Source organism: Peromyscus maniculatus, chromosome 2 (assembly GCF_049852395.1).
Source record: "Peromyscus maniculatus bairdii isolate BWxNUB_F1_BW_parent chromosome 2, HU_Pman_BW_mat_3.1, whole genome shotgun sequence".
NCBI classification, from domain to species: Eukaryota; Metazoa; Chordata; class Mammalia; order Rodentia; family Cricetidae; genus Peromyscus; species Peromyscus maniculatus.
In genome coordinates, this window is record NC_134853.1 from 25,788,516 (window position 1) to 25,810,928 (window position 22,413).

At 39.5% G+C, this 22,413-nt stretch overlaps 1 protein-coding gene across 7 annotated transcripts in view; it reads right to left on the bottom strand.

Annotated features, from left to right (window-relative positions):
• Positions 1-289: 289 nt before the first annotated feature.
• Positions 290-22,413, bottom strand: part of Nbn (nibrin) — a 43,501-nt gene continuing 21,377 nt past the window's right edge. For 6 of the 7 annotated variants that reach the window (XM_076563860.1, XM_076563859.1, XM_006983269.4 and 3 more), the window contains 9 exons: positions 20,629-20,726; positions 15,418-15,547; positions 12,886-13,158; positions 11,193-11,634; positions 9,314-9,385; positions 6,830-6,982; positions 4,770-4,883; positions 1,284-1,333; positions 290-457 (listed from right to left, as the gene is read on the bottom strand). In XM_076563860.1, coding sequence (XP_076419975.1) covers positions 430-457; positions 1,284-1,333; positions 4,770-4,883; positions 6,830-6,982; positions 9,314-9,385; positions 11,193-11,634; positions 12,886-13,158; positions 15,418-15,547; positions 20,629-20,726 — 1,360 coding nt within the window. In that variant the 3' untranslated portion in view covers positions 290-429. The remainder of the gene's footprint in view (positions 458-1,283; positions 1,334-4,769; positions 4,884-6,829; positions 6,983-9,313; positions 9,386-11,192; positions 11,635-12,885; positions 13,159-15,417; positions 15,548-20,628; positions 20,727-22,413) is intronic. The other variant, XM_076563861.1, reaches the window with a different exon arrangement.

Sequence of the window (22,413 nt, forward strand, 5' to 3'; positions counted from 1 at the left end):
TAATAAGAACAAGTCAAAGGAAGTAATTACCATATATGCATAGACAGAGGTGTAGATGTATCCCCACCCAGAGAACCAAGTAGTTAGCAGCAGGGGACTCTGGTCTTTACCCTTAATGCAGTTTCAGAATCTTGGGCACTATGACTGTTGTAATTACTTAATAAGTAAGGAACACAATTAAAATTTAAATATATATTAAATTAAAATTACATATATATATATAAATATATAAAGACAAGATAACAAAGATAACAAAGCCCCCCAGAAACAATATTACCACACAAAAGAGTGGAGTTTATTTGCTTTATTTAATAAGTTGAAGCCTTAAAGCATTTGTAATTTCTATGTACTACATTCACATATGCCAGTCGGTCTGAAATAAATGTTTGCTACGAAGTGTGTTTCTATAGCTTCCTTTACAAAGTTCAATTATCTTCTTTTTACATTAGGATTATATCTGCAAAGGAAAAAATGGGGTTAAACACCATTTCACTATGGGATCCCATAAAAGGACATCACTTTAGTAACCACTTGAGAGTATTAATGTTGTCCTTAAAGCTGGACAATAAACAATTTTCTTTCCATTTATCCCTTGGTGTTGCTTAAAAGAATATGTGGTAAAAGCATCATCATTAACAAAAGCATATGAAGCATTAAAATTAAAACAACAGCATACACACAAGGAGTAGAAGGAACCAAAAGATTAAGACATCTTGTACTTGAAGTTGGGAAAAAAGTTACTCTGTATTAGCCAATGTCTACCTGATATGGGACTTCATTAGTATTTGAGAGATTTACAATGCTTACTGGGTTTCTAGAAATGTTCAAAATGTATTAAATTATAATTGCTCCTAACAAGTCCTCTAAAATCTGCCACAAAGCAAACAAACAAACCAGTTTTGAATCTCATTCAACCTTTCATTTTTATCCACTTGTCAAATTAAAACTCAACAGTCTCGACCCTTATTTGTCTGATCGCAAAATTTAATCCTATTGTAATAAAAACCTCACATATTGGTAATCTAAATACTTTAGGAACCTTCCTTTGCCTCAATGACACCATGTACAATTTAAATATGTTATGATAAAACTGAATCAACTTTAAATCTATAGCCATGAAATTCAATCAATATGTGCTCAGGTAATAGAAATACATCAGTTACAAACCAAACTTCTTTATATGAAGAGTTTAGATTCCTTCTAAGAACAGAAGAAACAAATATTTGATTGGCATGAACATAACTGAATTATATGTACATTTCTCAAGAAAAATCAAATCTTACCTAAACAGATCATCAGCAAGAGACTCTTCTTTCGCTTGCTGTCTCTGTACCTGTCAGAGTTAACATAATGTGAATCATTTGCTCAATGAAATACCTGTTCTACTGATTATACAGTCCTCCTCCAGATTTCCATACCCAAGAGGTCACTTGGAAGTTTTTCCTCTGTAGGCCCTCCTATTCAGCTGATCCCTCTGTTTTAACTTCATGCTAAGATCACTGCAAAACTGCTGTAATGAAATAACTGTCTGGTCACTATCAAAGACAACCAACATAACACTGCTAGCTTACTGAGTTTGTGAACACTCTTTCTGGCAGAAAGTTCCACGCTCTGGAGTCAAAAATGATGATGGTACACAGGCTTCATTAAAACTGGGGACAAAGATGATGGTACATGGGCTTCATTAAAACTGAGGACTTAGGAACAGCATGATGACTCAGTGAGTGAGGCTGCATGCCTGCAAGCTTGATGCCCTGAGTTCAATACCCAGGATATATGATAGAGGGAGAGGACAGACTCCAAAAGGCTATCCTCTGGCCTACACACACACACACACACACACACACACACACACACACACACACACACACACACACACACACACACACACATACACACACACACACACACTCATACACACTCCACAAGGTAAGTTTTGAATTGGGGATTTAAAGAGAGACCCCATATTAACTCTATTCTGTCTAACTTGCTCTGAGTCATAGTCATTGTCTGAGATTCCAGTGACAGTGAGCTTGAAAGTGCAATAACCACGTCCTCTTCAAACAAAGCAGCATTACAGCACAAGGTCTGCCTTCCTCTTGCTTCTAAATCAGGACAGAGAAGGTTTTGGCTACAGTCATTTCCAACAGACCTCACCAAGCATCTAAAGCACTTTTTTATAATTAGGATCAGGGAAAAACTCCCAATGAAAGCTCCTATCTCAAGTCCAGTGTTATCCTATCACATGCCATTCAATACGCCTCCATGACTTCTATCTGCCAAAGACAAAACAACTCATGAGTCTGACCCTTAAAATATGCAAACTTCTTAAATCTGGCTTCTTCCAATCACCCCATGTCTCTTCACGGACACTGTGTGCTTGCTTTGTTAATCAAAACAGAGCCGCAAATAGAATCGTCTCCTACACATACAATTCCTTCTGTTTTTATTCCTATTTCTCCCTCTGCCCAGAAAGACACCCCCACTCCTTTTTTTCCCATACCTAGTCACTTTCAAGGTCAATTTATTCAATGTTTACTTAGTGCTCACTTCACACCAAGGAACACTTCATTGACAATGGCTTTGGATCTCCTTTATTTAAATAGAACGCCTGCAACAAATCACCCCAAACCACTTGCTACAGAACTTACACAATACATGCCAACTTCTGGATCTTATAATTATTATGTATGTATCCTATGAGCGATCTTTGGGCCACATGCAAGAAGAAGAGAACTAATTACTTCAAGTTATCCTGACCTATACTTGAGAACAGCAGCATGCTACATGCATGAGAACACAAGGGCACATACACACAGGCAAAACAAATAAAATGTAATGTAAAAAAACAAACAAATGTAGAACAGTGACCTGTAGAGATTTAATCCTACACAGATTTCTTTTATCCATATTGTGAAATGTCAAAATGAAATCACATCTCTTCTTTTTACATTTTCAACTACAGGAGCAGAACATAAATAGGAAGACACAAAATGTGCATAAAGTAATTGTTTAAAAAGCTGCTAAAAAAATTCAAAGCTTCAGGACAAAGAATACTAAAAATTTTTCCCCCTCAAGACAGGGTTTCTCTCTGTAGTTCTAGCTGTCCTGGAACTCACTCTGTAGACCAGGCTGGCCTCAGACTCACAGAGATCTGCCTGCCTCTGCCCCCCAAGTGCTTCGAGTAAAGGCATGGGCCACCACCACCCAGCTAAATATTATATTTGATATACAGCATCCAAAATTCACAGAAACTTTAAGAACTAGCCTACTGACTATGAAAATTATGATGGGTTCACCGCATAAGTCGAAGGGCTGAGAAAAGAAGAAAAAGTACAGACTACCGAAGGAAAGTAGATGTCGACATGTGGTACATTTAGGAATGTGTGCTGTAGCCATGCAGAATAGTTTACAGAGCACCCAATTGCCGTGGCAACAAACCAGGAGTGTGCCAGTGTAAACCTGCACTCACAAAGCACCCTTCTATCTCCCAGTGAAATAAACAGAAGACGGAAACACTTGGCAGCTGATCGTCATTTTAACCTCTCCCGAGCAACCGCGGAGCACTGAATTGGGGGCGTGTGGGGTGCCTGTGGGGGGCGGGGGGAAGGGGGGAGCTCTCTTTCGCCACTGCCTCATACCTCCTCAACAAAGAGCACTGGATTATCATTCACTCACTGTTTCAACAGGGTAATCTCTGGCTTAGGCGCTACCTTCATTATTTTATGTACTGCCATAAAAGAAGGTGTATTCATAAAACATTTGTACACATAAAAACAAATGAAAACAAAAACAAAAACAGACCAACAAGCACTGCAGGTACTGGAATCACTGACAAAAATATCTGCAGAAAATAGGAAGAGTTGGAAAAACAAAACAGACTTCAGCAATGCAAAGATCCAAGTCCAAATTAAAACTCCTGGCTGGATGTAAACATTAGTGTTGAAGACACAAACAGTAAACTGAATGACAATCTAAAAGAATTACCAAAATTATAGTGACGAAAAATTAAACTTGATAAAATTTTACTGGGTGTTCCAGGAAGAAATTGTGGGGAAAATAGGAAATGAGAGTTCAGGGAAACAGTGGCAAGTCTCAGAACTGCTGGAAGTCCGCTCCCAGACTGAGGGCCCTCACCACTACCGGGGTCTACGTGGAAGATCTCCAGATGCCCTGACAGCCATCCTTTTCAGTGACAAGCTTTCTTACTTACATTTTTGTGGTTTCAGTATTTCTTTTCCCGTTACATTAGGATTTACAATTACTTTATTTAGATCCCCAAAGTACAGATTAATCTTAACGTTCTGTAATGAACTAATTTCCCTAAGTGAATGAACTAAAGTCACTTAAGTTTGCTTATAAGAATTTAGCTGGGACCAGGGAGATGGTTCTGTGGATCAAAGATGTGCTGTGCAAATATGACGACCTGAGTGCAGAGCCCCAGACCCACATAAAAGCGAGGCACACACAAGCAACCTCTGGAGTAGGGGACTGAGACAGCGGATTGACAGCTCCCCAGCTGGCACTCCAGGTTCAGTGAGAGACCCTATCTCAAAAATAAATCAATACAAATAAAGAAGATAATAATAAAAAGGCTTTCTGAAATAAACCCCTGGCCTCCACATGTGCAAGCACAGGCATGTACACCCCCACTCACACTTACACATGCACACATGCCGCCCACACTAAAAAGAAAAAATAACTTTACTCAAAAACAATCACAAGGACTGAAGTACGATTCAAAGGGTGAGGCCTTGCCTCCTACTAACCTCCATTTCATGCTTCAACCACTCTTCTAACTCTGTATTCTTTCGAGCATGATGAGCTACTAGATCGGATCCTCCAATGATGTGTGGAAGCTTGCCTGCTCCAGGAAACATTACCTGGAGAACAGTAAGTATTGAGGTTAGGCAGAGCAATAAACCAAGATAGCTACTTCTTAGAAGACCTAAGATGCAAACAGTGTAGGTCATGCATAGACACCAAAGATGCATATATTCTATTCGTAACTAAGACCGAAAACTGTGCCAGCCCATCGGTTTGCACCCTTTCCTTTTCTAGCTATTACTATATCTAGATTTAGATTTGCAACTCGGATTTACACACTAAGGAAAGCCTAATAATTTTAATTTGTAGGTTTCACTTAAAAATCGCTTTAGTTTGCTATCTAGCAATCAAAGCAACTCAAGGAAAACAAACTACAGTTTAAAACTCTGTATCTTATTCTAAGTTTAACTTATTATTCTGAAGTTTGACTTATAATCCCAGCACTTGAGAGGCCAAGGCAGGAAGATTACAGAATTCAAAGCAAGACTGGGTACATAATGAGTTCCAGGCCAGCTCATACTTCACATAAGACTCTAACTCAAAAAGCAAAAAGAGGGCTGGCCCCAGGGGTAAGGGTGCCTGCCACCAAACCTGAAAGCCTGGGTTCAATTCTCATGACTCAGAGAGTGGAAGAAGAGACACACAACTCTAACATTTTGTCCTCTGACCTCCAGACACACGTGCTGTGGCATGTGGATACCTTTACACACAAAATAAATAAGCAAACACAAACCAAGTAAATGTTTTAAATTAAAACATACAACAGTGCTAGAGCCACAGCTCAGCTGACAGAGTGGCTGCCTAGTATGGTTGAAGCCCTGAGTTTGATGCCAGCACTGGACATGGTGGGGCAGACCTATGATCCCAATACTCAGGAGGTGTTGACAGGAGGATCACAAGTTCCAGGTGTAACATGTATGTGTGTGCATGTTTTTTTTTTAATGAAGTCACACTTCATTAATGAAAATGTCCTCCCCAAGAGCCACACTTTAACAAAACCCCCAGTGCTAGGCATAAGAAATCTCCCTATGAGTTACTGGTCAGAGGAGGCCAAGCAACTCCGAAAATAATATAGGCTGTTGCCATTGGCCTTGGTTGCCTCCTGGATGCTGAGGTTAAGTCCCTCTTGCTGAAGAGACCATGCATTTCAGACACAAGAGTGGGAAGAATCAAGCTGGATTTGACCTGGAAGCCTCCTTTCTGAATACTAACTTTCACAGTACCTGGTAGGAGTGCCACTAAGTCGACTAGGTAGGCTGTGTTTATATATTAGTTTGTGTGTGTTTAACAACAACAAAGAAAGAAAAAGAGGCTATGAAAATGAATAGGAGTGGGGAGATATGGGAGGAGATGAGGAAGTAAGGGAAGGGAAGTGATGTAAATACAGCGTACACATATCAGGTTGATGGTAATAGAGTACACAGTTCCACATGGATTATACCAACAATAAAAAGGCCTATAATCTCACTACTGAGTTTGACTATTTACTTTAAATAACTTCCTTATCTTCATCAAGTCCTGTGTTGAAGAATCCTTTTAGGAAGTCACAGATCAACACTATAACCAGGAGGATCCTGTTGTTAGAGAGCCTAATTAATTCTAAAGTTGGGGAAACAGCAACCTCAGAACTATGTATCACTAAATACATTTTTAAATGCTCTGTATTTATTAATAGTTCATGTTGTTTTTGAGCAATTTTTTTTCTTAACCGTTTGAAACAGAAGAAATAGCACAGGTCTTCAAAATCCTGCTTTTCAGGGCTGGTAGGATGGTTCAGTGAGTAGAGGCACCAGCCATGGAGCCTGACAGTCGGAGCTCAATCCCAGAACCTACACTGTGGAAGGAAGGCACTGCCTCCTGCTAGCTGTCCTCTAACTTAATTTCAAATGCAAGGAGGAACCCAAACAGTGACTGCTCCTTGGATTTGTATTTGGTGCCAGTGTGGTGTTTCTGACAAAAACCTCAACGGCCCTCTTGAGCCACAGTCAATGAAGACACCTACCTTCTTGAATTTCTTGAAATTCTTCAATTGACCACAGTCATTCAGCAGGCACAGACTTCTGGAAGTGGAGTTACTAACCACCAAGGACCTAAATTCAGTCAGCAGCACTCTTCTCGGGAGCTCCTCACTGCGGTCTGGAAGTTCATCACTGTTCTTAAGTAGGGAGTAAACAGTCAGGTAAGGAGCAGAAGGAGAGGGAAACAACTTGTCATTAGAGATCTACAGGAAAAGTCCAAGTGCCCAAAGGAAAACAGAGCTGCTCCTGGCACCTGAACTTTGTATTTGAAATCAAAACCAGAGAATCACTCAGGAGTGCTACAGCACTGAAAACAGCTAGAGCATGTTCACCTAGAAAAGAGGCCTACAATTCGGACAGAATTTTTCACACAGTGGCTTGGGTAGTACCTCACAGCAAGCTTCCTTCTTATGGATACTCCCCTGACATATCTCTTCACTATCTGCTGCTTCCCCATTAACACTGTGCATCAAGATGATTAAAAGTTCCATTCTAAAAGTCCTCACCTACTGTATTTATATTTTTATGACCACACACATAGTCTTTAACTAATAATCTATTCAATGAGACTCTTGCTTATGTCATTTACTACTATTTCATTGGTAATAAGTACAGTTTTGCACTGTTAAAAATCTGCTGTTTGATATTGGAATACATTCTTAACACATATGGTTACAGAAGATAGAATTGATAATGTACATTTCCTGCTTCATGTTTTTTCTAATGACGTACTACTTTCTGCTTATTTTATATTTACTTTGTACTATAAAAATGATGCTAGACAAAAAGCAAATCTGAGTGAGTTTGCTGAGTTCAAAATGGCTCATAAAGCAGCAGAGACATCATACAACATTATCCGACCCAAGAACTGTTAATGAACATATAATGCAGTGATGGTTCAAGAGGCTTAGCAAAAGAGGCAAGAGCCTTGAAAAAGAGGAGTGTAGTGGCCAGCCATCAGAGAGCATGGCCAACTGAGAGCAATCGTTGAAGGAGATCTTACAACTACAAGAAATATTGCTGAAGAATTCAATATAGACCATCAACTACGGTTCAGCATCAAAAGCAAATTGGAAAGGTGAAAGAGCTTTGTAACTGTGTGCCTCAGGAGCTGACCAATAATAATGAGTACATCCTCTCTTATTCTACATAACAAGCCATTTCTCAATCAGATTGTGATATGGTACAGGAAGTGTACTGTACACAACAATCAGTGATAATTATTTCACTGGATGGACTGAGAATCTCCAGAGCAGAGCATTCACTAGTCAAACTTGCACCCAAAAGAGGTCATGGTCACTGGTTGTCTGCTGCTGGCCTGACCCAGTACAGCTTTTTTAATCCTGGTGAAACCACTGCATCTGAGAAGTGTGTGCAGCGAACCAATGAGGTACACCCAAAGCTGCAATACTTAGGCTATCACTGACAGACAGAAAGGTTCCAATTCTCTACATCTAATTACACACCAAACAATACTTCCAAAGCCGAAAAGCACTGAGCTTTGAAGTTCTGCCTATCCTCCATGTTCTTGCCAACTGACTACCACTCCTTCAGGAATCTCACAAGCTTTTTACAGGGAAACACTACCATAAACAGAAACTGCTTTCAAGAGTTCCTTGAATCTTGAAACATGGGTTTTTATACAACAGAAATAAACTGATTTCTCACTGGCAAAAATGTATTGGTTGTAGTATTTTGATTTTGATTAATAAGGATGTGTTTGAGCCTAGTTATGACTATAATGCCTTAAGATTCACAGCCTGGATCTGCAATTCCTTTTGCTTCTAATCTAATCCAACCTAATACTTGCACATCAAGACACAACCTAGTTCTTTTTTCCTTTCCTCAAGAAAGGGTCTTACTATATTGTCCTGGCTAACCTGAAACTTGCTATATAGGCCAGGCTTGCTTAGAATTCAGAGTCCACCGCTGCCTTACTAGTGCTAGGATTAAAGGCAAAAGTTACACCCAGCTATTCATTTTTTTAATATATGTATATGTAAGGTAAGTGCAGACAGGAAGAACAAAAATAAAGCCACCCAAAAAGGCTCATCTGACAATAATGGAATGTAATCAAAACCTTAGGTAAAACTGGCCTGATTCTTTTGGAATTTACAGGTATCATACATCCATTACTGTATTTGATATAACAACAACCGTGCTGGAAAAACTTCAGTTGTTTTATAAACAAATGACTCTCTTAAAAAATGATTTTAAAAAAATCCTTAAAAAAATGATTTGCTTAAGATTGCATATCCATGCAGCACAGAGAAAAGAGTTAAGCCTAAGGTTCTCTATACTCTTTATTGTCTCATGGCCATATTCTATTTCTAGAAGAGGCAAAAATCAGGAAATGGGCCAGAATTATATGAGGAAATACTTAATAAGAATGTAACCTGACAGAAAATTGTATGATGATAATCCTTTTAAGTCAAACATTTGTGAGAATAAAATAGGAATTTCCTTACAGCTGTTTCATCTTTTGCTGACCATAGCAGTTCTCTCTTGAGTTCAACTTTCTTTCCTGTTTCATCTTCTTGCTAAAAATAGAAAACACTGTTCATAGGAGTTATAAATAATCTTTTAAAAAACCTTAAAAACAATTATGCTGTGTCCCTGGAAGTACATAAGTTATATACTTAGAGAATATCCAACAAAATATGATTTTTTATAAAATTATAAAATCACAACCAGACAATTGCATTAACAGTTGATCTATATTGCAAAAACAAGATTTTATAGAGAGGGTGCTGTTTCCGGCTGGGTGGCAGAACATCAATAACTGCTGGTCCACCTTCCCTTATACGCATTTACAAAGGTGAATTCTCACACTGGTTTAAGAAAATCAAATGAAGAAGAATCTCATACTGAGTAAGGCTGGTTAACTGCACCATTCCTAGATTTGATGCTATATGGAATCAAGCTGTCCAGGGAATTAGAAAAATCAATTGGAGGGCACATGGATCCTCTCTATACTACTTCTTTCATAGAAAGAGAATCAGCAATTACCTAAAATAAAAAGGGGTTTTGTTTGTTTGTTTGGAGTCAAGGTACAGCCCTGGCTGGCTAGCAACTTGCTATGTAGACCTGGCTGGCCTCAAACCCACAGAGATCTGCTTGCCTCTGACTCCTGAGTGTTGGAAAAATGAAATGTCTTTAATACCATACAATGAAAACCAAAACTTCTTTGAAAAGATTCTTACTAAAAACAAGTTAGTACTAGAATATAGTGATCTATTTAATAGATCCTAATTGTTATTTAGGCTCTCTTAACTCTTACATTGTATTTTTCATTTATAATGTCATTGTTATATCCAAAGGGAACCTCCAATACCACCCTCTGCTCTGACCAAGGCAGTGATATCTCAAGATGAAAATCTAGGCTCAGCTGAGGCTGGAGTACAGCATTCATAGGCAGCACTCCTCAGGAGCCTGTGAAACAGATTTCTTTCTGCCACTTCTCATACCTCTTCCTCCTGGAGTCAGGCAAATGGGCAGCTGGTGACAAACCAAAGCCCATGCTAACCCTCAGGTCCCTCTGGCCTCTATTAACTTGTACCTGTTATGCATACCCAAGGCCCTACACTAGCCTCCTGGCTTTTCACATCTTCCCCTCTACCCTAAGTGCCCATGTGATTCCAGTTTGCAGGCTTCCCTGTTTCTCTCTGTTTCAGAAGGATATCCTTGTCTGCTGGGCTCCACTCTGCCCCAGAGAGGGAACCATGGCTACTCTGAACTCCCACAAATGCCTTTGGTTATTCTCTCTCTCATATCTACAATAAGAATCTTTCCTCATTACAGAGGGGTCAGGTCAGTGGTTTCACGGCACCCTTGCTTATATCAATTTGTCATAAGTTTAAAAAAGATAAAATAAGAATAAAAGAATTATGCTATAAAATCATATACCACAGTAAAATAATTATATTGTCTGATATCATTATCACAAAACCCTTAAATATTAAATAAAAGGCTTTTGATGCTCTACAAAACACTATTTTAGAGGTGTCCATGGGTACATGGTGCTCAATTCTTGTCTTTTTTTATCTGGATTCTAATGATGTGAGTGACAGGAAGTCTGAACAAATGTGTAACAAAGTAGGTACTGAGGACTATGAAGTAAAGACAAAGAACCAAGACTTCTGTGACTCTAACTACAACCATTTTTCTGTAGGTCTGTGTCCTTCACTGTGTGCAGTGGGTCAATCTGGAACGGAACTGAAGGTAAAGAAGCAAAGGCTGTATAAAATCTAGATGTGAAGGCAGGACTTGAAGGCCATCCTTGGCTGTGCATCTCACTTGAGATCAGCCTGGGGTACATGAGCTCTCGTCTCATATACTGTTACTTACAGTAATTCTGTTGCTCTCTGGCACTGTGTCACCACTAAGGTGACTACTCCTTCCTACGTCCATCCTTGGCTTCTTTCTGATGCCGACATCTGCCTCTTGTCTTTCAACTTTCACTTGAACTTTCAGCTCTGGCTCTGCACTCTTGAGTAACTCTTCCAATACTTCATCTTCTATGGCCACATCGACTTCTTTTCTTTTTTTTGGTCTATGATTTTCCATGGAAAATGATTTGTTGGCAGGACTCTTCCCACTGGGTTTAATGTCTGTATCACCCACAAATGAAATATCTGCTTCCCTGTCCACAGGCTCACTTTGAGATGGATGCTCCTTGCTTTTCCACAGTAAGGGTGCAGCAGGTTGGGTTTGTTCTAAAAGAGAACAAGACAGTTCCATTCTTGATGATTTGGATGAGGACATTTCTGGATTTTCTTCATCTCTTTCCCTTAGGTTTAAAAACAAAACAAAACAAAACAAAATCAGAGAGAGGAATTTTGTTTAATTTCTCAGTATTTATGACTCCTCCTCAGGGTTAGGGTTACTAACCTTACTATCAACAGTATTACCGGAAACCAAACCTTTAGAATGGTATATGCTTCATAATCTTTCTACCGTATTGACAGGATTGATGGATCCTGCGGTTAAAGCATGTGGAGAGCCCTGTCTCTCTGCCAATGTAGAATGAGCCCATAAATCAATGTGAAGGGAAAGAGAAATACATGGAAACACACAGGACCCACCAGCAGAAGGCAGCAGCTTATTCAGCAGTGTAGGGAATTCATAGGCAATAAAAATTATATCTGGGACTGTAACCTGATGGGTTAATGAGAGCTGGTGTCAAAAAATTAAGCCAAACAGGCTAAATCCAGAAGATACCACCAACTGAATACTATGTGCCATGTCACAACAGTACTCTATACAACAGCATATCACTCTCTCAGGAAGCACTAAATACTTTTGTTCATGAAAATTTTACAAGAGTCCAGAGGACTCACACTCAGTACTCTGCTTTCTAGGTTTCCAAAGACCTAAGTTCAGAGCTGGCTGCAAACAAAGGGTAAGAAAAAGTTACAGATCTGAGGAAGCTGAGAGGAAATAATTAAGGATTACAATAAAGTAAATTACTCTTTGACCTTGCAAGATAGGCTATTATAAAAAAATACAAGAAAGATGATTCCGGAACTTAGGTTTGGCTAATCTTCCCTAAAGAAGGCAGCACCCAAAACCAAAAGCTAAAGTAGAAGGAAGATGAAAAAAAACAAAAAACAAAACAAAAAAAAACCCGAAGTGCAGTCTATATAATGAGCCTAGTGAAGGAGATTAGGACAAAACTGAGATGCAATGAGCTCAGAAATCAAACCACTGGGCCAGCGAGATGCCTCAGCTGATGAGGGTCACTAATCCTAACAGTCTGCAGCCGGGCCAAGGGTGCAAAGAGAACTGATTCCTACGTGTTGTCTTCTGACCTTCATAGAGTTCTATCACACACACACACACACACACACACACACACACACACACACACACACACACACACACACACGAGAGAAAGAGAGAGAGAGAGAGAGAGAGAGAGAGAGAGAGAGAGAGAGAGAGAGAGAGAGAGAAAAGCTTTCCAGCTAAAGAAAAGACTACACTACACTCATCTATCTGGTCATTTCTTTCAGAGACAGTTGAAGAGTTACTGACAACATACCTTTTTTTGGTGCATGGCTGGAAGTAGTTTTTGATGGAGTTCTGCTGCTTCTGAGAAGTCCAGTCTTTATTTTTATTAGCAGCAGGGCAGTTCACCGGTGAAAGCTGATAGTCTTGGGTCTTTTCCCTACCCAGGGTGTTTGATGCCACATTGTTGGTTTTGGAGCTTGATTTGGGGGCCTCTTGTATACTGTAAGTTTCCGGTGAAAGCTTTCTAAAGTTTTGTTCCATTCCAGTGAGTTTTACTTCTTTTGGTCTTTCACTCAAAGACATACTATGGGAAAAGGAAGGAAAGGCAAACAATTAGCAATTTTTATTGTTCTCTAAATTTTCTGATAAATACAACTTCAGAAGATGAAATAATAATTAAATTAATGTATCTTCCCAATCCAAGAAAGCAGCACGCCCACCACCCAAGGCCTGAAGGGTGACACGGTACCCCTCCTGGCAGCACACACCTCCAGGCACGTGCTCCTAGAAATAACTGCCAAGCACACTTACGACCTTAACCTAGTAGCCTCCTGGAGACTAAGCTAGGTGCTAGTTTATATCATTTTTATTTTAAAATTGTTTTCATGTAAGGTTGTTATAGTAAAATACAGAAACCAGAGAAACTCCTATTATTCCAGTATCACACATGATGGTGCATTTAAATCAGCCTGGACAGACTGACATGAGTCTATCTAACCAGATGGTAGTTTCTGCTATACAACTCCAGACTACTAGAAAAACATTTTAAAGACATGTATTGTTTTGTAAAATATGATTGAAAACCAAATAAAGCTGTCTTTCAAGCAACTTTTCATGAGGGATACATTTCAAGACCATCAGAGTCTTGAGGCCTGAAACCAATGATAGAGTCAAATTCTATAAATACATTTTTCTATGTATACATGCCACTAGTTTATAAATTAGAGATTAATAGTAGTAACTAATAAAACAACAATTATTGAGGCTGGAGAGATGGCTCAGTAGTTAAGAGCATTGGCTGCTCTTCTAGAGAATCCAGTTTCAATTCCTAGCACCCACATGGCAGCTCACAACTGTCTGTAACTCCAATTCCAGTGGCTGTGACACCCTACATGTAGGCAAAAATGTCAACGCACATAAAAATAGATAAATTTTTTAAAAAGTAAAAATAAATAAATAAATAAAAACTACAGAATTACAACACACTATAATAAAAGTTACACGAATGTGGTATCTCCCAAAATATCTTACTGCACTATGCCCATCCTTCTTATGATACAACACAAAATAAGCACTATGTGGTTAAGATGAAGAGAGCTGAATGGTTTCGGCATTGTGATATAGCATCAGACGACTATGTAAAAATTACGCGAACGTAAGCACTGAAACACTACGACACTCAATCCAATAACCACAACAGCCAGTAGTGACAACAGGTGTGTAGCACATACAGTAGAGACGAGCTGGACAAAGGAACAGTGCACATCTAGGTAAGATAACGTGGCACCAGTTCTTGACCTGGGGGCCAAATGACCCTTTCACAGGGGTCACCTGTGAAAGACCATCAGAAAACAGATACTTACATTACAGTACGTAACAGTAGCAAAATCACAGTTATGAAGTAGCAATGAAAATAATTTTATAGTCGGGGGTCACCACATACGAGGAACTGTATCAAAGGGCCACAGCATTAGCAATGTTGAGATAAGAGACTTTATCATGCTATTCAGAAGCATAAGTTAAAACTTAGGAATTTCTAATTTCAGTGATTCCATTCAATATTTTTAGACAATGGTTTACTAAGGGTAATTAAAAGTACATGTAAGTAGGGGCTACTGTATTTCAAATTTATTTCATCAATCACAAATTCTTTCTCTTTTTCAAATACATTTGAAGGAATAATAAAAATTACCCTAAAGCAGTGAGTACAGTTTGCAGGCTAAATCAGATCTGCCACACCACCATACTCACTCAGCCATACGCTGTCTATAGCGACTTTTATTCTACAACAGCAGAGTTACGTAATTATAACACAGACCAAGAGCTCACAGTTCCATTCGGATTTCCTAGCTGAAAGGACTACAGGCAAATAAGGAATGCTGAGAGTGGAAGAAAGTCTTCCCCGGAGAAGCGCATACCAATGGTTGACCAATACCAAATGGTCAGCTTTGAAAATGTACACACAAGTAACATTATACCGACTGAGCAGGTTGTTATTATGTATTCAGGAGCGCGCACACACACACACACACACACACACACACACACACACACACACACCAATTAAAGGGAATAGAGGCTATGAATTTGAAAGAGGGAGTACAGGGAAGGTTTAGAGGAAAGGAAAGAGGGAAATTGATGTAATTATAATCTAAAAAAAAAAAAAAATTAAAAAATTTGCTGATCCCTGTAAGGTATCATTTTCTTTGGCATTCCCTTTTCCCATACTTTATCTCCAAAATGATGACTTGAAAGGGAGCACATTTTTCTTACAAAAAAAAACTTATGATGAGCTATTAATTGATAAAATAACAACAAGAACATGATAACAAAGGTATTTTACCATGTATCTGCTGGCTCTGATTCTGTGTCGGCTACATATGCTGTCATATTCACCGGAGCACTTGGCATTATTTTTCCATTGACTGACAAACCTTGGGAAAGGCTTGGTCCTGGAGTTGTTGTTTTTAATTCTGTACATTATGCAAGTGGAAAGAAAAAAAAAAGGTCACAATCATTACATATAACATGGAAACAATTACAAAATCCTCAAGCTGTTTTGGGGGCAAAATCAACTGATATATGGACAGCAACAGGAAACCAGAAGCCAGTAGGCCTGTGCCACTGTTCGCTCTTCTCCTGCTCATCCGGCATACTCACTTCTTTACTCCTAGTGGTTAACAAGATCATAGGTATATAAACAACCACTGATTCACATTTACTAATTAAAATGCAAACTCACGAATACGAAGAAAAAAGAAAGGGGGAAGGAAGGAGACTCCAGCACTACTGGCATGAAACCATTTAAATGAGAGCCAAACCAAGTCTACCTCGAGGATGAGCAGACAGCAGAGGGACTACTTAGAGAGCACACTTTCTCTTCCATGGCCTGCTTTCTGTATGAAATCATGCACCAGGGAAAGCTGCAATTGCCAGTCAAAAGCCAAATGCAGGATCAGTTTGGCACTGATAGTTTTAAAATCTCCAGTTTTCTCAGCTTTGACATCTGCCCCCCTGCCCTTGGAGACAGGGTCTCATAAAGCTCATGCTGGCCTTGAACTCAGTATGTAGCTAAAGCTAGCATTGAATTCCTGTTCCTTTGGTCTCTGCCTTTATAATGCTACAATTTCAGCACCTTATTTGGTGGCTTCTTAAAAAAATCTTATGATGAGTTTTAATTTAATAAGCTTTAGATTTATAGAAAAGTTGAGCCATTAGTTCAGAGGTTTCTCACATATCTAGTATCTCTTATTATTAGCATCTTATATTTACATAATACCCTTTTCGCAGGGGTCACATATCAGATATTTATATTATGATTCATAACAGTAGTAAAACTGCAGTTATTAAGCAGCAATGAAAATAACTTTATGGGTCACCACAACATGGGGAACTGTATTAAAGGGTCACAGCACAATACAACTGCTAAACTGAATGAACCAACATCAATAATACTTAATAGCATTACTAAATGAAGCTTCTGGTTATTTGTGTTTAGTTTTTATTTACTCTTCTTTTTCTACTGCAGGATACTTGTTCTATTTACTTGCCGGCTTTTATAACGTCTGTTTGGTTACTCATTGTCTCTGAGGGTGGAGCCCAGTCCCTTGCATGTACAGGCAAGCACTCAGTCTCCGAGCTACAGTGCCAGCTCTACCTCTCGCTTTCTCAATCCAGAGATCAATGGCTCTGAGGCCTTTCCACACACAAACAGCGGATGGAAAGGCTTGTTGGTGCACACTGCCAAGATAACTTGGTGAACTAGTAACCTAACTCAGTTAGACAAACATTTATACCTACTGTAACAAATCATTTGCTGCTGTCAGAGGGTATAAAGCTGATAGGAGCTAACAACCATGTTCTGGGTTAAAAGAGGCATGCAAGCAATTAGTTAACTGCATAAACTCTGTAGTTGGAGAAAAATAAAAGTGACTGGAGTAATTATTTCTAACTTGTATGAAAGTCGTAAGAACTTGGAAAAGCTCCATGAGAGGTAAACAGGTGTGAAACGAGTATGAGTTGATGGGCAGCCCTGGCATTACAGGAGCTAAATGTGATAAGTTATGAAGTGTAGAACTAAAAAATGAAGAAGGCATTAAGTATTCTGTAGAGGCGTCAGGAAGTGGTGAGAACTGAAGGGGAGGGGCTGCAGCTAAACTATCAAGGAGCCAGCCTTAGTTTAGACAAAGGGTTCCGTTCACAACGAGTGGTGAATACAAGTTTCCAGAAACAAGGGCGGTGATACGATTAGGGCAGTGAAGCATGGACCATACTGATGAGTCTGGTAGGAAGGAGAACCATTACCAGGAACCACTGCAGCCCTCAAAAGGGAAGTGGCTTCAGACAGGAAGGAGCAGAGCCACAGCAGAGGCATGGCTGAGGGTGAGCTTCTGATCTGAGCAACGAGACACGGAGAGGAGAATCAAGGTTGCCTGAAGCTTGCAGTCCGAGTCTCCTCATACACTGGGCTCTCTAGCCCAGTTCTTTCCCAGACATTCAAGTCCTGTGGCTCTTGAGGTCAGTATAGAAATGCAAGCTTACAACCAATCAAAACACCCAATGCCTCGGCCACTTCCCAGAATACTGTGAACTAAAGAATTCAAATGTTCAGTAAAAACTGTTTCTGCAGTGTACATATAGTTGAGCATCTGTGTTCCAAACAGAAACAGAAGACAGATGACACAAACATGGTTTAGGACAAGAGAGGCTACTGACTTAGATGCAGCTCTGGTTTCATGTTTATTGTTTATGTCTTAAATTACCGATAAATTTGGTTCCCATCCTCCAAATAACAAGAAAACAAACAGCATGTGCTATTTCTAACAAGTTGGACAGATTTTTTTTTTAATTTTATTTTTTATTTTATTTGCATTGGTGTTTGGCCTGTATGTGTGTCTGCGTGAGAGTGTCGGATGCCCTGGAACTGGAGTTACAGACAGTTGTGAGCTGCCATGTGGGTGCTGGGAATTGAACCTGGATGCTCTGGAAGAGCAGCAAGTGTTCTTAACCACTGAGCCATCTCTCCAGCTCCCAGATTTCTAACAGATAGGATGGGACAGTCTCTCCAAAAATGTGGTGATATTTAAGTATCTATACCAGTTTTCTTGTTAGAAGAATGAAGAGTTAATTTCTAGCTTTTTTTTTTTTTTTTTTTTTTGCTTTTTCGAGGCAGGGTTTCTCTGTGTAGCTTTGCGCCTTTTCTGGAACTCACTTGGTAGCCCAAGCTGGCTTTGAACTCACAGAGATCCGCCTGGCTCTGCCTCCCGGGTGCTGGGATTAAAGGTGTGCACCACCACTGCCCAGCTAATTTCTAGCTTCTAATCTAAGGGTAAACTCTGAGAATTTTAGTCATAAACTTTGGGAAAATATTAATCAGAAGAGAACTCCAGCAAAAGAAGTTAGGTGACATATTTAAAACTTCCCAAGCACTTCAAATGTATGTTCGTGAAGCTTACCTAGTGGGAGCGGAAACAAACATACTTCACTCACACACCTGAAACCAAGCAGTGCAATGTCCCAACAGCTGTGACCTAAGAATCGGTCTGAATGGACCGTCTGGTGTGTGAACTCCCCGGGTTCATGTGCTAACTTCTCAACACATTAGTTCCCTCACCTATGCATTGTATAAAATATCTTATATTAAAACAGACTTCTGTTTCAAATTAAATGTAATGATGCATGTAAAATTCTTACTTTAGCTTCTGTTATTGCAACGGGAAACAGTAATTCATTACTAATCAGTATTATTGATAGTCTATACACCTAATTGATTCCTGGTCTTTAAGTCCTCAGTGGCTCACTCCTTCCAAATTCTAATTTAAAATACTTTCTATCCATTTAAACTGAAGTTGCAAAACACATGAAATTATAGTGCCCAATTTCACAGGTATTGTTTAGTAGGCTACATTGTAAATGAAACCACAAGTGTAAGAGAGGAATATGAAAGTCCAATAACTGCTCATGAAAGGAGGCAAAAAAAGCTATCAGGAAAAATAAATGCACAGCTTTCTAAAGTACCCTGTCCCCAGGGAAACATCTAAGCAACCCCTGCACCTGAGGCTCAAGGAGCATCGCAGAAGAGGAAGGACTACCGTAGAGCCAGACGATCAAGGAGTCTGCTGTGAGATTGCGTCTCCTAGTGACATAAGAAGCTGCACCTGTCAAGTCTCACCAACATGACTGCCTACACATGAGCTGAATAAGGAAGGGCAACAAGAGACAGGCTGCTGTGGTCAGGAGAAGGCCCATGAGGCCTCAGTCCTACACAAGGAACTACAGGCAACCAAGGAACGCTGAGAGTGGGAGAAAGTCTTCCTAGGGAAAAACACACAACTGGTTCTCCAGTACCAAGTGGTCAGCCCTGAAACCATACAAGTAACATTACTAGACTGAACAGGTTGTATTTAGAAATATGTATGCATGTACATATACATATATGCATGTAACAATTAGTGAAAAGAAGCCAGTAATTTGAAAGACTGCAAAGGAGAATATATGGGAGGGCTTAGAGGGAGAAAAGGGAAGACAAAAATGATGTAATTATAATCTCAAAAATAAAAGTAAAAACTCTTTAAAGACAAAAATAATAATTATAAATGAATCAACTTATTTCCAAAACAAGTATGGGAACATACAGTAATCCCTAGGTGTCCAGTATTCCAAGACACTGTTCCTTACAACGGATACTAAAAATACAAGGTGCTCAAGTCCCTTGTGTTAAAAATGGCACAGTATCGATGTATCAGATCCTGATTACTTACACTGAAAATGTTAAGTCAATTATTGTCCTGTTTGTTGGAGACTAATGTCAGGAAAAAGGAGCTGGTACATATGGACACAAAACTCTGTTTTGTTTTTTTTTTAATTTTTTAAAACTGAGGTCTTGCTATATAGTCTAGACTGGCCAGGAATTCATATGTGCCCCAAGTTGGCCTTGAATTTATGATTCCCTGCCTCCATTCTAAGTATCTTTGACTGAATAATTTTGACTGGATCGGTAATTTGGTGGAACCTGTGGACACCAAAGGAATACTAGTGGCCCTCTCTGAGTGGCTCCACAATAGTTTTCTACTTAAGTCTGCACTTGCACTCTGAACCCCTAAAATCTATTTGCTACACAAGAGCCATCTGATCCTTCTGCCTGGAATTCTATGTCAGATCCCCACATCACCCACCGCCTTGCCTAAGCAGGTCAGGCTGCAGGAGACTTGAATGCCATGCCCTCAGTGAACCCTTCTCTGAAGACAGGCCAGGTCAGCACACTGCCAGGTAGGGTCACACAGCCTGGTCGTCTCTGTGCTTCGCTGTCCTGAACTGCAATGTGTACTGTGCTTGTTCACAGTCTGAATCCGATCCTGCTCACTTTACTCACTGACAAACAGCACCCAATATTAGGGAGAACTATGTATTAAATGAGTAAATGAATGAATGTATAAATAGATGAGTTCTAAAAGAAGGTATGGCCACACCTCATAAGTATAACAGTAAAGTACACATATAAATAAATATATACATATATACATTTTCTAAACTATCAATAAAATGTCTTATTTACCTGTACAAGGCTGGCCCTGAGGATTACAGTAATTCTCTGTAGTCATAAAAATAACAGCCAATCCAATTTCTGCTTCAGGAATAGGTCTAAGACCATGCCTATGAGAATAAAATGGTTTAAATATAGTAATATACTAAAACTAACAACTTTCATTAACATAATATTAAGCTTGACAAATCTATTTTTCTTTCCAAAGAGACACTAAAATTTTATGGTATGGACAGAACTTGAAATGTGGAAAGTATTTTTAAATTCCTCACTAGGGCAATATTGTAGACAAGCCATCACTTTCCAGCAACATCATCAGTAAGATCAGGGGCTACAGCAAAGGAGGAAGTCTTCCTAGTTCTACGCTGCTAGGATAATTTTCAGAATGAGCAAATAGTACCATTTAGAGACAACCAGACCTTCATACACAAATCTAAGATTACACTGATCCCCAGTAGAAAAGACAGCAAGGAGGTGGGGAACTACAACTCGCCATATGTCTTTCAGGCATCTTTGTGAGGAACTACAACTCACCATATGTCTTTCAGGCATCTTTGTGGGGAACTACAACTCACCATACATCTTTCAGGCATCTTTGTGGGGAACTACAACTCACCATACGTCTTTCAGGCATCTTTGTGGGGAACTACAACTCACCATACGTCTTTCAGGCATCTTTGTGGGGAACTACAACTCACCATACATCTTTCAGGCATCTTTGTGGGGAACTACAACTCACCATACATCTTTCAGGCATCTTTGTGAGGAACTGAGATGATAGAGTTTTGCTATGCTGCAAATAACTAGTCTCAAACTCATCAATTCATGTGATCCTCCTTTCTCAGCATTGAGGGTACTGGAATTGTAGGTTGGCTTAAAGTACTTCATTCAAGAGTTTCATGGGGACTCTGTTTGCCCTATTCTACAATATGGATGATTTTATAAAACAGAATACTTAGTATAATTTTTAAAAACATTATATAGAAACTGTTACTTAAATTTTAAGCTACAAAGCACCTTTTAATATTCATTGAAGAGTTGTTTTAAATGGTTGTGGTAGTCTGAATTATATGACATGTTTTATGTGTTCTCAATTTAGAGTTCTATTGCATGTATAATTATAACAATAAATGCACTAAAAGTAAAACTTTAGGGCTAGAAGAGATGTATGAAAAGTTAAGACCGTCTTTCCCAGTCTATATCCTCTACCCTCCCCATTCAATTAGTGCAGGATTAGCTACAGCTGGCTGGGAGGGGTAGCTAGATACTCACTGAGGGTCCTTCTATGAGAAAAGACCAGCAGTCAAAAAGCCTAACTATGGTGGGGTGTGTTGGTATATGACTTTAATCCCAGCACTCTGGAGACAGAGGCAGGCAGATCTTTTTGAGTGTGAGGTCAGCCTAGTCTACATAGTGAGTTCCAGGACAGCTAGAGCTACACAGTGAGACCCTGTTTCCCTCACTCACCCCCACTCCCCCACAAAGAAAGAAAGAAAGAAAAAACAGTCAGCTGTGATGATCTTTTTTGATTGGCTCAATTAGACATGAAGATGGCAGCATTTTGGCTCTGAGGATGTCCTGTACATCAGGGATGGAGAGGAACTCAATTAGCAGGGTACCTGCCTATCACTAGTACATGAAACCCTATGTTTGATCCCTAACATAAACCAGCATGGTGGTTTAAGCTTGTAATCCCAGCATACAGGAGGTGGGACAAAAAGATCAGAGGCACAAAGTCATCCTTGGCTACACAGCAGGTTTGAGACAAAAACAAAAACAAATCCAAAGCAAAACAAC